Source organism: Battus philenor, unplaced genomic scaffold (assembly GCF_028537555.1).
Source record: "Battus philenor isolate CCGP_79_NKW_IND1 unplaced genomic scaffold, ilBatPhil1.0.hap1 SCAF_17, whole genome shotgun sequence".
In the NCBI taxonomy this organism is placed as follows: Eukaryota; Metazoa; Arthropoda; class Insecta; order Lepidoptera; family Papilionidae; genus Battus; species Battus philenor.
The window spans coordinates 3,077,300-3,090,288 of record NW_027181679.1 but is presented as its reverse complement, the minus strand read 5'-3'; the positions used below and the strand labels follow the sequence as shown (position 1 = coordinate 3,090,288).

General features: G+C 33.2%; 1 protein-coding gene across 2 annotated transcripts in view; it reads right to left on the bottom strand.

The window, feature by feature from the left end:
- Nucleotides 1-1,169: 1,169 nt before the first annotated feature.
- Nucleotides 1,170-12,989, bottom strand: part of pxb — a 187,458-nt gene continuing 175,638 nt past the window's right edge. For both annotated transcript variants that reach the window (XM_068763041.1, XM_068763042.1), the window contains 2 exons: nt 3,253-3,421; nt 1,170-2,458 (listed from right to left, as the gene is read on the bottom strand). In XM_068763041.1, coding sequence (XP_068619142.1) covers nt 1,829-2,458; nt 3,253-3,421 — 799 coding nt within the window. In that variant the 3' untranslated portion in view covers nt 1,170-1,828. The remainder of the gene's footprint in view (nt 2,459-3,252; nt 3,422-12,989) is intronic.

The following is a 12,989-nucleotide window of genomic DNA, read 5'->3' as shown; positions in this document are numbered from 1 at the left end:
AATGGATATATGATGTGTATGATGTTAGCCCAACGGTGGAGTACTGATATGATCGCAGGTCACGTGATCACACTTTGTGTATTAATTATATAGGATTGCCACTGCCCACAAACAAGTCTCCAGAGAATGGGAAGTAGCATCCTCTGCGTACCATAATACCACTCCACAATCGCCAAACCACCAAGGTCATGTCAAGTGTGATGGTTATGGTATATCCCCATAAAGATGTCTTTGAGTGTAACCTATGTGTTGTAGAGGACGACTATGAGTTAAAACGACGTTGTTAAGGAGCTATACATTAACCCCTTCAAAACTTTTACACCTATAAGTGTAAAGTTTATTTAGATTTTCTATAAGGTGGTTCAAAACCAATATATTTATAAACCCAATGTTAGAAAGTTATCATCTAACTGTGTTTACTGGGCCCAGGGTTGAAGCTAATGCTGATATTTTGCGTTGAAATTTGTACACTCGATAGTACAAATGATTTAAAGTTTTTAATATAAGGGAATAAATGAAAAATGTATATTTTTTTAAAAATGTATTTATTTTTTAATTTATTGTGCTTCCCGTGTTTATTCATAAACTCGAACGATTCGAAGATTAAATTTAATATGTGATGTAATCAATCGAAAATATACAAAATTAATGAAACAATCGTAAAAAAATAAATATCCAAATAATATTTTTTTTAAATAGAAAACAGAAAACAAAAAAACAACGTGTTTACAACCAAATAATGTATTACACTCGTTATGTTTATAAAACAATTACTTAGTAAGAAAAACTACATTGAAAAGTACACTTACTCTCATAATTCGTCTTATTGAATTATAATTTATAATACGGTCTTTATTATTATTCCAACTTAAAGAATGCTATGACGTAATAATGAATTGACAGTTCAAGAAAATATGCTATATGCTGTGCTAATGTTTTATAGTTTTAATGCTTCAGAATGTTATAGACATATAGATTAAATTATAAGATTCACTCACGTCAAAAATCGATTCTAGAAAATTCTAGAAAAAATACGTATTATTAATTTGAATTTTAAAACAAATATATAAATACTTTTTACGTTTAGATAACCTGACAAAAGTATGGATTGATTTTAGGATAAAAAAAACTTTGAAATTAACGTAATGAAACGTATGAAAATTAAACTTAATTTATGAGAGATAATCCAAATATAGCACCAGAGATAAGAAGATTAAGACATGATAATATCTTCTGGAAGGGAGAATTAGTGATTTTTTATGCATTACTGATACCTAGAATGTGATATGATTATAAAATTCAACTTACTAATGTACCTAATTGATAATTTTTATCTACGATTTTTACATTATCTACAACTTCCGTCGACCGTTGACCTTTTTACAATGGATAAAACCAAATGTTTTTACTTAATTTCTTATATAATTCAAATCAATTATAATTTAGGACTAGTTCCGAATAACTTACTAAGAAAAAACCACTACATCTACACAACTTTTATGGTCGAAAATTTTGTACAAAATTATTATAATTTTTTTTTTAATTACACTTTTATAAACTATTTTAAGACCGAATCTAAATCGGCGTGTACGATTAGAAACAAATGAAGTATTGAAGGACAGAATGTTCTGGGAACTTCTTTTTACAGATATTCCTAACACAAATACTTAATCCAAAAAGGCAAAATGAGGCCTCACTGAATATCAGAATAGGCCGAGAAAGATAAAGTAAAATCTAATAAATGCTTATAGATTTATTGACGGAAATTTCGTCCAAAACATCTGTATCGGACACATTACACTTTCGGTCCACAGCGTCACTATCAAGTTCATGACATTGGTATTTCCGCTGATAAACGATGCCTGGATGAAGCTCGTGTTCCACACGTCCCGCATGTGTTGTTGCTGTATCCCGAATCGGAACCGAACGAGGAATCTCCACTCGGTGGTTTCGGTGATGCACGTGGACCTCGCCAGCATGCGATCCCAGGCAGCTCCCCACCAGGCCATGCGCCTCCAGCCATCGGAGGTCCAGGCGCCCGAGCTCCAACAGTCCCAACTTGTGGATACAATCTCAATAGAGCATCTAAAAGCACTCCTTCGTGGAACTCTGAGGGGTCTGGCGGATGCACGTGTCGCGGCAATCGATGATGACCGCGTCGTCTTTCCAATGATTTTGGTCGTCGTTCAAATCGCTGCGGTCTTTGACGATGCGGCAACGAATGTGGAACAGTTGGTCTTGAGCAGGTTCGACACGGTGCCGCTTCACCGACGAGACTCAGTTCGTCTTCTGCGAAGTGGTCGTCGCTGTGCACCGAGTCGTCGGACCTGTGAGGCAGTTCTTCGTATAGAGGAGCCCCGCATGCGTCTCCTCCGCAAGGGTTGCCTCCACGCCAAGTGCCTCCGGTATCGCAAACGAACACCCGCCCTGGGCAGTTCGGTCGTTTTGTTTCTACCATCTGAAAAAATTAATAACATGTGTTGTTAATTTTTTTTCTTTTATTAAAAACTATCTCACATACATTGTAATAGTACAAAAGTGTCTATCAATTTAATCTATAAATTAAAATTTATTTTTGATTTCCTGTAAGTGTTATTTGATTAGACTATTTAATGTTATTATTTAAGATAATAAACCGTAACAACTTGTACATAAATTTTTCAAAAAGTTACAACAATTATACTTTTGTCAAAATTACACGTAAATATATAGTAATTGTCCAAATTTATCGATGTAATTAAGAAAATATAAATATCATAATATGTTTAGATATTGTCCATTAGGTAGAGTTTTCTCGTACAAAAATATTATTAAATAAAGCTCACAGAAACACGTTAAAAACTTGAATGCTAAAAGTATTTCTTTATTGTACTCATTGAAAGTTTTCTATATATTCTTGGAGGTCGTTTAGTAACAAAATAAACAAATAAATCAAATAATAAAGTCATTTCTTAGACACATGTCGTTAAAAAATTTTAACTCATGTCACTCAGAATAGCCACCTCACCTTTTGACTCAAAGGCAAGGTATTGATCTTTAAAATTAAAAACCAAAGGCATTTGTACTTTCAGAACAGGTTACCTTGATTAGTTAATGTGAATACAGCTTTCTAATTTACTGTGATCTAATGTACAAAGAGTGTTTTTAGTCTGATAACGAGCTATTATTTTTTTAATTCGAATACTCTGAAGGATGGGGTTAAATAGTCAATATATATTTTGTATGATGTTTTATTTAGTTAATTATACTCACTTCTAGTTGGGGTTCGATGTCCGGTCTGTTAGGAAGCGGTGGACGCCTGGGGAGATCCTGGAGGTCCTCGTACAGGGGCGCAGGAGGAGGTGCCCTCCGCTGTGATCCAGAGCTTTGACCAGGTGCAGATGATTTGGATGGCAGAAAGTTAGTAACTTTCCGCTTATGTCTGGCAAAGAAAAAAAATAATTAAATAAAAAAAACGCTACATCCATATTGCTATCAATCGTATGGTACATCCTATCCATAAATTAATTGTTTCAGAAATAATAAATCACGTAATGATAATATAATAAGAAAAAGCACTTTCAAACTTTAGATTATACATATTAAGTTATTGTTAACTTTCCGTTGCTGCAGACACTTGTACTGCCAGAAGTTATTGGCTTATCGCATTCCAAGAGAAAATAAAATAGTATTAAATATTCCAGAGTGATAATTTTATAAAAGATAAGCAGAAATAGAAGTAAAAGCTTTTTGCTGACAAATGAACGAAACATTTATCTTTTGCACCTTTAACAAATCATCCTGTAGAGTCTATTGTTCGCAAAAAATATTCTAGTGGTGTTAAATCACATGATTGTATCGACCAATAAACGGCTGAATTTCATAAATGCGGTCAGGAAATTTAGTTTGCAATAAATTCATTGTTTCGACAACTGTGTGACATATGGCACCTTCACATTGAAACCAAATGTCAGTTACTATATTTCTGATGGAAAACAAATTTGTTGTTAAAATTTGCATACTTATTTTGTCTTGCGCAATTAATTTGAAAATATGTTTATATATTATTGATGCTATTAATAAATAATTATTTTAGAAGTCACAATTAAAACAACGATAAATCAAACCCAAAATTAACTTATTTTAAATTTAAAAAATAAATAAAGTATTAAAATCAACAGGTTTTGTTGTCCTTTTAAATAGAGTAGCTGTGGTTCCCTTGAGGATGTCCTCTGAAGCCTAGGCACTTCATAGAGCGTTCTCTGAACGATAAAAGAGCTCGGAGGCCTCGAAGTTCCTCAGGTAGATTCGACCTTTGCTACGTTAAATTTTTTTTTTAGGATTGCTTCCCTAATTTGCAAAAGTCACGAATCAAAGTCGAATTTAATAAAAATGTTACAAAATAAACCAAAAAGGTTCCATCAAATTTTCCCTCCTCCTAAATATCGATTACACATAAAAGATAAATATTAAGCTCATTAAAATTTTAATGATCACTCAGTTCACGTATTAAGGAAGTTTTATGAATTGAACAAAGTAGAAGCGGATATCGTGCAAAGTTTTATAAGTAGTGTAGAGTCAGTTATCATTTATCGCTTTCGTTACGTAGTACTTCTTGGGCGTTTCATTTCACGGTGGAATTGTTGAATCTCATTTCTTCCTTGTAATTTATTATTGAAGAAATTAAATTTTGAGTACAATTTGCACAGCGAGAATTTGCCGAGCTCCGTCGGCAAGCAGTTTGCAGTGATAATATTCTTGAAACATTTTATGAAATAGAATTTTTAATAAACACTAAGAACTTTTTGTGAAAAACACGAGAAAACATATTTTTTTGCATTAAATTATTTCTTACGCGAAAGCTGTCGAGTAATTTAAATAATGTTTCCTTCATCATCAGACCTAAACAGAAGAAGGACAGAGATAGAAGAAGATGATAACTTGGAGAGGCTTATAGCAACCGGCAGTAGAAGGTAAAAGAGGGGAGGTCACCCACTCTACCGATGCACAAACGCTCAACACCTCTATCACACTCTTAAAACAATTGAAAACACAGACATATAATAGCGGAGACTTATGTGATTGGCGTCAATCATCAGCAATAAGGAGAAGACTATAAATATGTTTTTAAAGCATCACGACACACGACACAGTTATTGGACAGGATTTACGAACCCAAACTCCTGATGAACCGACTAAAAAGAATAAGAAACAGAAGACAATCAAGAAGATATTACCAAGAAAAGATCAAGTCAGCCGCCTTGAAGTTTTGATTATTTTTGTTATTGTATTCCAGTGTGGGAGTGCAGTAACATTGTAACAAAAATTCTGTGCATTATTTCGCTGTTAGAAGTTATGAGGGAGAAAAGAAGAATATTAAAACTCCTCAAAGGAAGCTGTCTTATTATATTTATAATAGATAAATTCACACTGAAAAAATATTTTAAGAGTTTTCAAAAATTCTTTGATATATTCCTTTATAATCAAAGAAAAAAATTAAAAACAGAAGAATAAATAAGACATTTATACATCAAGACTAACTTGATACAGTCGTATTATGTCAGAGGTTGTTTAAAATAAAGGCGTTTGATTTTCGCTCTTATTTAAGCTCGTCGACGTTATGGTGTGGTGTGGTTACACGGAACCCCATGAGTTCGACCACCCACGGATCGGAACTGCCTACAGTCAGTACATTATACACGCGTCGTCGCGCGTTGGCCGCTGACCTTAAATGGATCCAAATGAACATTTATAAACAACTGTTGTTTCAAAGAAGGCTCTGTGACCGTGTGTTATACGACTGCTCTTAGTTGTGTCCTGGTCGTGTGGATTGACATTTTAACTACGATACTAGAGTGTAACAAGCTGAATAGTTTATCTAAAAAAAACTAGTGTTTTTAGAAATAACTTCCACTTTCTCTAGCCTTACAATATATATATATATATATATATATATATATATTGTAAGGCTAGATATATATATATATATATATATATATTCATTCATATTTATATCAGTCTCAATTGTCAAAAGTTGTTGGCCTGTCGCAGCAAAAAAATAAATAAATCGTAATTAAGCGTGATCACTTTATTAAATGACAACTTATTAATAATAAACAATCATTAAATACAAAAATTAATTTTATTTTTCATAAATCTCACAATTGTACAAAAAAATTTATTTGAATACCATTTTATTACGAGTATTCTTATTTTGATCGTCCTAGAATATTTTACAAGCAGACATTAATCAAACGATCGTAAGAAGCTGTTTTTTTACATATAGATATATGCGTTGTGCCAGACAATATAATATTTCTAATTCATAAATAAAAAAAAATAATGTAAAATCTTTATAAGAGTGAAATTCTAGAACTTTGTTTTAAAAAATTGCGTGAAAAAGCATAAACATTTTTCTTTACGTATACATACCGCAAAGTATATTGAAAAACCTGACCACATACCTGAAACATTTAACGTTGATCTAAAACCAAAAAGGGCGTGTTATTTTGCCGTAAAGCATTTAAAAACAAACATAATCATATTACAGAAGTATTGCAGACTATAAAACAAATAACTTAATTTTTTAAGTAAACTTTATTTGTACATTAAATCAATAAATAAAGACATTTATTTTAAAAGTCTGAATCACAAAAAAAATGTTTCTAAATCCAGAATTGTACAAACGTAAACTAAAAGGGTGAAACTTGACAGTATCGCTGCAAAGTTAGGATATTTTAGTTGTGTATTTTAAATGAAAATGGATTTTCTAAACAACGACTGTCAACACCAGGCAATGACAATATTTTTTTTTTTTATCAATATTCCAATTTCAAATATAAATTATTTGTTTTGATATAATATGTCTGTGACAAAAATATTTTGTAATTTCATTTTGTCCGATTCAACTCGACCGCATTATACTGGCCTGAGCACGATTATTTATCTCATATCTAATTTTTAAAGATAAAACCATGTCAGTTTCTTACGTAAACACAAAGGTAACAACGGATTAATAAATAGTGACCTTAGTGATATTTATAATAAATATTGAAATCGTTTGTACAGATGAATCGATTTAAGCCGTTCTGGTACTGTAGGTAAAAAGCTCTGTGTGGCTTGTCGATAAAAGTAATGCGATATATCAATGAATATAGTCAATCGGCGGCCGGTAACCTTCTTTGTAAATAAAATAAATTGCATCTCCGTATGAATATCTGATCATTGTGATACTGACGTTTAAAAAAAATTCCATAGACAAATCACCATTGTAAGTAATGGTGTTGATAACACTAATCGGAGATCTGTGCTTAATTCCTGAGTAACGACCGCCCAGCTCCGTCGTGCGACGACTTTTGATTTTCTTTTTTACTTTTATGCCATGTATCTGGTAGAAATTCTAAATTTAAATATATGTTTAAACATTTTAAAATAACTCATCGATCGTTTATATAAAACACCTTGATTTAAACAGCATTGATTTGTTATAGTGTCTTTACTTGCTGAAATATGCGACAAAAAGTACTTCACAGTCAGTCAAAAGAAAACCGTGCTCGTTGATAAAGACGTTTAACTATATATAGGGAGAGGTAACTCTAGATAAATCTTGATATAAACTGCCAATAGCAACTGTCCAAGCGAAGTTCATCTCTTTCTAGTGCCCTTCATTCGGAATGATAAAGGTGTACTGTGTGACAGCCCAATCAGAGGTCCAGGCCTCCTGCGCCAGGTCACTTCAAAGAACGTCCTTCTAAGCGACCCAAGGCAACAAGGCAAGGTTCCGGAGCTCTTAAGTGAAACGAAGTTAAGGCTAAGCGTCTCTCTCGCTCTGCACCTTCTAGTCCACGAAAACTATAAACACTAATAAAGTAACAACATTCTAACCAAGTTGAGCAGTGGTAGCCCTGGGTAGCGGACTGTGACTTGCGATAGTTGATCGCAGGTTCGATTCTAGGAATTCAAAATTATGTTATTTACACTTTGCGTTTTAGTTCTATTTGATTGCCACAGCTCACGAACAAGTTTCCAGAGGATGGGCAGCAGTATGCTCTGCGTATCATAATACGATGCGATCGCCAACCCGTGGCGATTATGGTATATTCCCCCATGGATATCTTTGGGGGAGACCCGTGCCTTGCAGCGGGCGTCTATGGTCTAAAAGAGTGATTTCCAAAGTTTTCTATATCGACCCCTAGGGGTCTATGACAACCTGCCTTGGTCTACGTCAACGAAAAAAAATTGGGGGTCCATGAAATGAAAATGAGGGTCCACAGACTGGACATCATTAGCCGAGGAGATTTAAGATTAACCCTTACAAAATTGACGCATCAGGTTCATCCTTCTCACTAAAAATATTGACTTATTATATTAATATTGCTTATGTTATTTTATTTATGGTTTATTTTATGTTTATTTAATGTTACGTACATTTTACATAACAGATACAAAATTTTATTTTGAGTAGTTTTAATTTAAATTCAATTAATAAATGTATAAATTAACATATGTTTTTACTTTATATTTTTAACACTAAACTTCACTACACTTAGAAATTTACAGGAAATCAATATCAGGTAAGTAGGGGGTCTACCCAACACGAAAAAACATGCCAAGGGGTCTACGACACAAAAAAAATTGGGGAACTCTGGTCTAAAACTACGACGACGAATGAGGTAACTTACATGCATGCTGTAAACAATATCTAATTTGTTCTTAAGATGTCTACTGGGCATAGGCTTTATTTTTGCCATGATTGTACCAGCGTATAGAATTTTCTAGCCTTGATATCCATAATAGGACAATAATATTTACTTACTATAGGTAGCAGCATCTCATATATTAGAGGAATCGCAAAGTAATGTCTTTTTCCTAATTTAAATTCACACGACTACATATTTAACAAGTTTTTACTTCTAAACAATATATTTACCTTCGTTAACAACAACCTTTTGCCATCTAATGTACTACGTCTTTCAAATACGTAATGAGTAACCAAATGACAATCAAATAACATGTGCAGAAACGACATTACTTTCTGGTTTCCCTACTACTATATTGAAATGTAAAAAAAAAAAACATCACATATCCCCCTTGTGGATATAATATTTTAAAATATTATTCAGTAGTTTGCAAATATTTGCATAGTGTTATATGAGTGCAATTAATTACCATACATGATGCTGCAATTGATGTATAATTATTATAATAGATACTTACACTGCCTTAAATCTTATATACATAAATGGGTACAATAAAAAATGAGTTTCATTCAAAGTACAGCACTATAAATTAAAAGGTACAAGCGACAATTTCAGACATGGTGCGTACCAAATTAACGCCGACATCACGTTTTGTCGATAACCACAACGCCGGACCGGTATCGCGTTATTCGATACTCGATAATTATTGGTACGTCACTAATCACTAGAGACGTATTATGAGATTGATTGGCACTCGTGGACATGAAAGTCGACGTATCAAGTGCGATAATAAGGTGTGACATTTGACGGTGCAAGGAAATGATGAAGGTATCTATGGGTTCATTTAAAAAAAAGGAAATAAAAACTATTCATTTCTTTAAATCTATATATAACCTTTTCGGTGTGGCTTCTTCTAAATATAGAATGGTGATAGAATGATGTCTATATATATATATATATATATATATATATATCATATATACATATACGATTATACTTCTTTAATTATAAAACATTGATATTAAATGTTACAAACTTTGGATTGCTGATACTCTCCAATTTTTCAAACTTTTTATTTAAATTTCGCAAAACATAATTGGACTACCTATGATAAAATTTAAAACGAAAGATTGACGGAAAAGTCAAATCAATAAGCGATTTAAATGATAAGAATTCCTGGCAATGACGCTTGATAATTTTTTTTAATTAGGCTATACCTGACAGAAGGTACATGAATCGGTGTTGTTAAACTGTTCAAAAAAAAAATTGTTGTTGTGGAGTTTCTTCATGCTTCTTCATCACAACTATAACACCTTGTGGAGCAGAGTAGAGTCATAAATAAAATATATTAAAAAAATGACGATCAGTGAAAGTTCCAATGTTGAATAAATGAATTTTATCTTTATCAACGTAAGCTATTTTTATAGCTATTCATAAAAATAATCAAGGATAATTTTAGCTCTAGCTTTGTACATTAAAAACAGTATTAATCTGGAAAAGTAATCGTATAGTTTTATAATTAATTTTTTTAGCTTCTTTTTATAAAATAGTCACCTAAAACAGATACAATGATTTTAAGTAAAAACTCCATGTCATTGCTAAATATTGCTAAGTATTGCTATATTTAGCATTAGCATTAGAATTAACATTTAGCATTTAAATAAGATTGTCGGAAGTATTTGTCCGTCTAAACGAGCGCTGCCTATTACTTCCGACAAGTTATTGTACACTGTGTTTATCACGAAGAAGATCGTTTAAAGAAAAGCATTCATTGTCTTTTGTTTTTCAAACGTTGAATGTCGCTTCATCTCGAGCCGAATCAGTTATTTGACTTAGCTCTATAATTTTATTTTATTTATTGAAGATCTACAGACAAGACATAAATAATTATAATATTATTTACAAATAGTATTAAAATATTTCTAGCTTTTATGACATGCAATCACAACAGGTGCTATGATGTATGGAAGATTTGCAAATGAAATCCTAATAGTAAATAATATAGAAGCAGAAATTTAACGTTAAGTGTCTCAAGGATGTATTTTATCGCCAATCTAGTATTATATATATAGTGTGATTTTCAAAGAAGCATTGAATGAGCTAGATAAAGACATAATAGTGAACGACCATGTTATTGACAACATCCTTTACGCTGATGACATTGTATTACTTATAGAACTTCAGATATATCTAGATAAGTTTCAGTCTATTAGTTCCATGCATGATCTTAACAGTGTCAAAAAATAAAAATAATAAAATGCAATTAAGGTGAGTTTTGAGTTCAGTCATATAAATAATATAAAAGAACCTATTCCAATACCAGTGATGAGTTGAATTGGACGTTAATGTGACGGTAATTGATATGGGTCACCACAACTCCGAACTACCTTAAACCGGAACACTGTGTTATTAAAGTTTCATGTTTTTTAACGATAAATGCTTTACGACATTTACAACTTATATAGCTTGATTTGATTTGAGATGGTGAAGGTAGCAAACTGCGAAAAGCAAACTGTGATACCGTCAATAAAGGACCTTAGTTAGGAAGTTATTTTAAGAGTCTCGGATCAGATTTACATTTGATATTTCATCGGATTAAGAAGCCGCTTCCGAGAGGGACCTGTATACAACTGTAGGCAAGTTTGAAGTTTCTTTAGTGGCTGCTTCTTGGGTTCTGTTAGAGCGCCAGTGACGACAACATACAACCTTTGCAACCACGGGTGCAAGACTAGATCGAAACTCATGTCAATAAGTGTTCGTTAGATCTATAAATTTGTATGTAGTGCATATCAGAGACCTAGGTAATCTATTGAGGAACCCTATGACCTGGTGATTATGGATAACATCAAAATCTCCATAATGTCCTAAAGGATTTAGACATGGCAAGAGTGAATATTAGCTCATTTCTGGAAAGTGCTTTCAAAGTAGCATGGGTAGGGTCATTTAAAATTTTATTTGGTGGAAGACCAAGGCTTTGCAAAAAGGCATCCTGGGTCATCAGCCCCGAGCACCGCACCCGGCCGATCTCTTTACTACAATATGAACAATAAATGCGAAAAAGTTACGTCTCTTTGAATTATGACGTCGTCAACAAAAGCAAAATGTAATTAACATTTTCTTTAAAAAAAAAAGATTCTCTTTAAAAATATAAATAGCAATGTCAAAGACAATAATTAAAATTTTGTTGAAACACCCGAAAAATAATTATGTAAGTCTTGAACGTTGAAGAGAATAATTTTGCACGACTTGGATGAAAGTTTCATGGGGGCGCCCGTATCCGACTCATCGGAAACAAATCCTTAATTGTCCATTCACACAAATCTACATCGGAATTCAAACGAAATTAATAACTTCATAAACTGATGGCAATGTTCACTGGCTCAAATTATGAATCGTTATTTACTTATTTCTAATAACATCTTAGTAGCATCTATTCGTAACTTATTTTCAACTTTTTACATAAATAATAAAAGTTTTATAAATAAAAATAAGTGATTTTTAGATCATTAACTAACACATGTTGTGGTGTGTTTATCTTAAAGACCTCTTTTTAATGTCCAACAAATTAACTATCTTATACCAATTATCACCATCATCATATCATCAACTGGATAAAGGCCTCTCCAATAGATTTCCTGTGTGGTTACAACCGGTTTGTATTTAGTGTCTTCCGACAACCTTAATCAGGTCATCTGTCCATCTGTCTTGTTGGTGGACTTCCAACACTGCGGTTGTATCCAGAACCTTATGGGCTCGGGCTGAGGTCTTTCGACTTTCCCTACCGACTCCATTGCAGGCTACTTTACGAGCAGTAATAGGGAACACTCTCTAGCATCCTCTATCTCGGGCTGCACTCGAGCCTTAGGCCATTGCTGCCCAATTAAGTGTCTTGGGTAGTCACCATTTACCACCAATCCGGCACAATGCGTTTTCCGTTTGGAGGTTCCGTAATGATTATAACCCACGTCTACTAACACGATAGCATAATGATGGTGTACGCAAGAAGGATCCAGCGGTCATCTGTTCTGCGCCCAATGTAGTACAAATGGAAACTGAATACTACTGCTTCGTATTGGTAATTTCAGTGGTTAGCATTTACTAATTACTAGCATTAAGCTCTTGGCTGGGCAGAACGTGCTATTCGGCTTATGGGTGATAATGTGTTAGTTTTTAAGAAACTTCTCAGGCTTGAACACCGCCGGCAAGTAGCGAGTCTGGCAATTTTCTACAGGATTCTTTGGAGGAATACGCTGCGGAACTCTACGACATTACCCTACCATCACGGTTTTTCTGAAGAAAGTGAAGGAGATC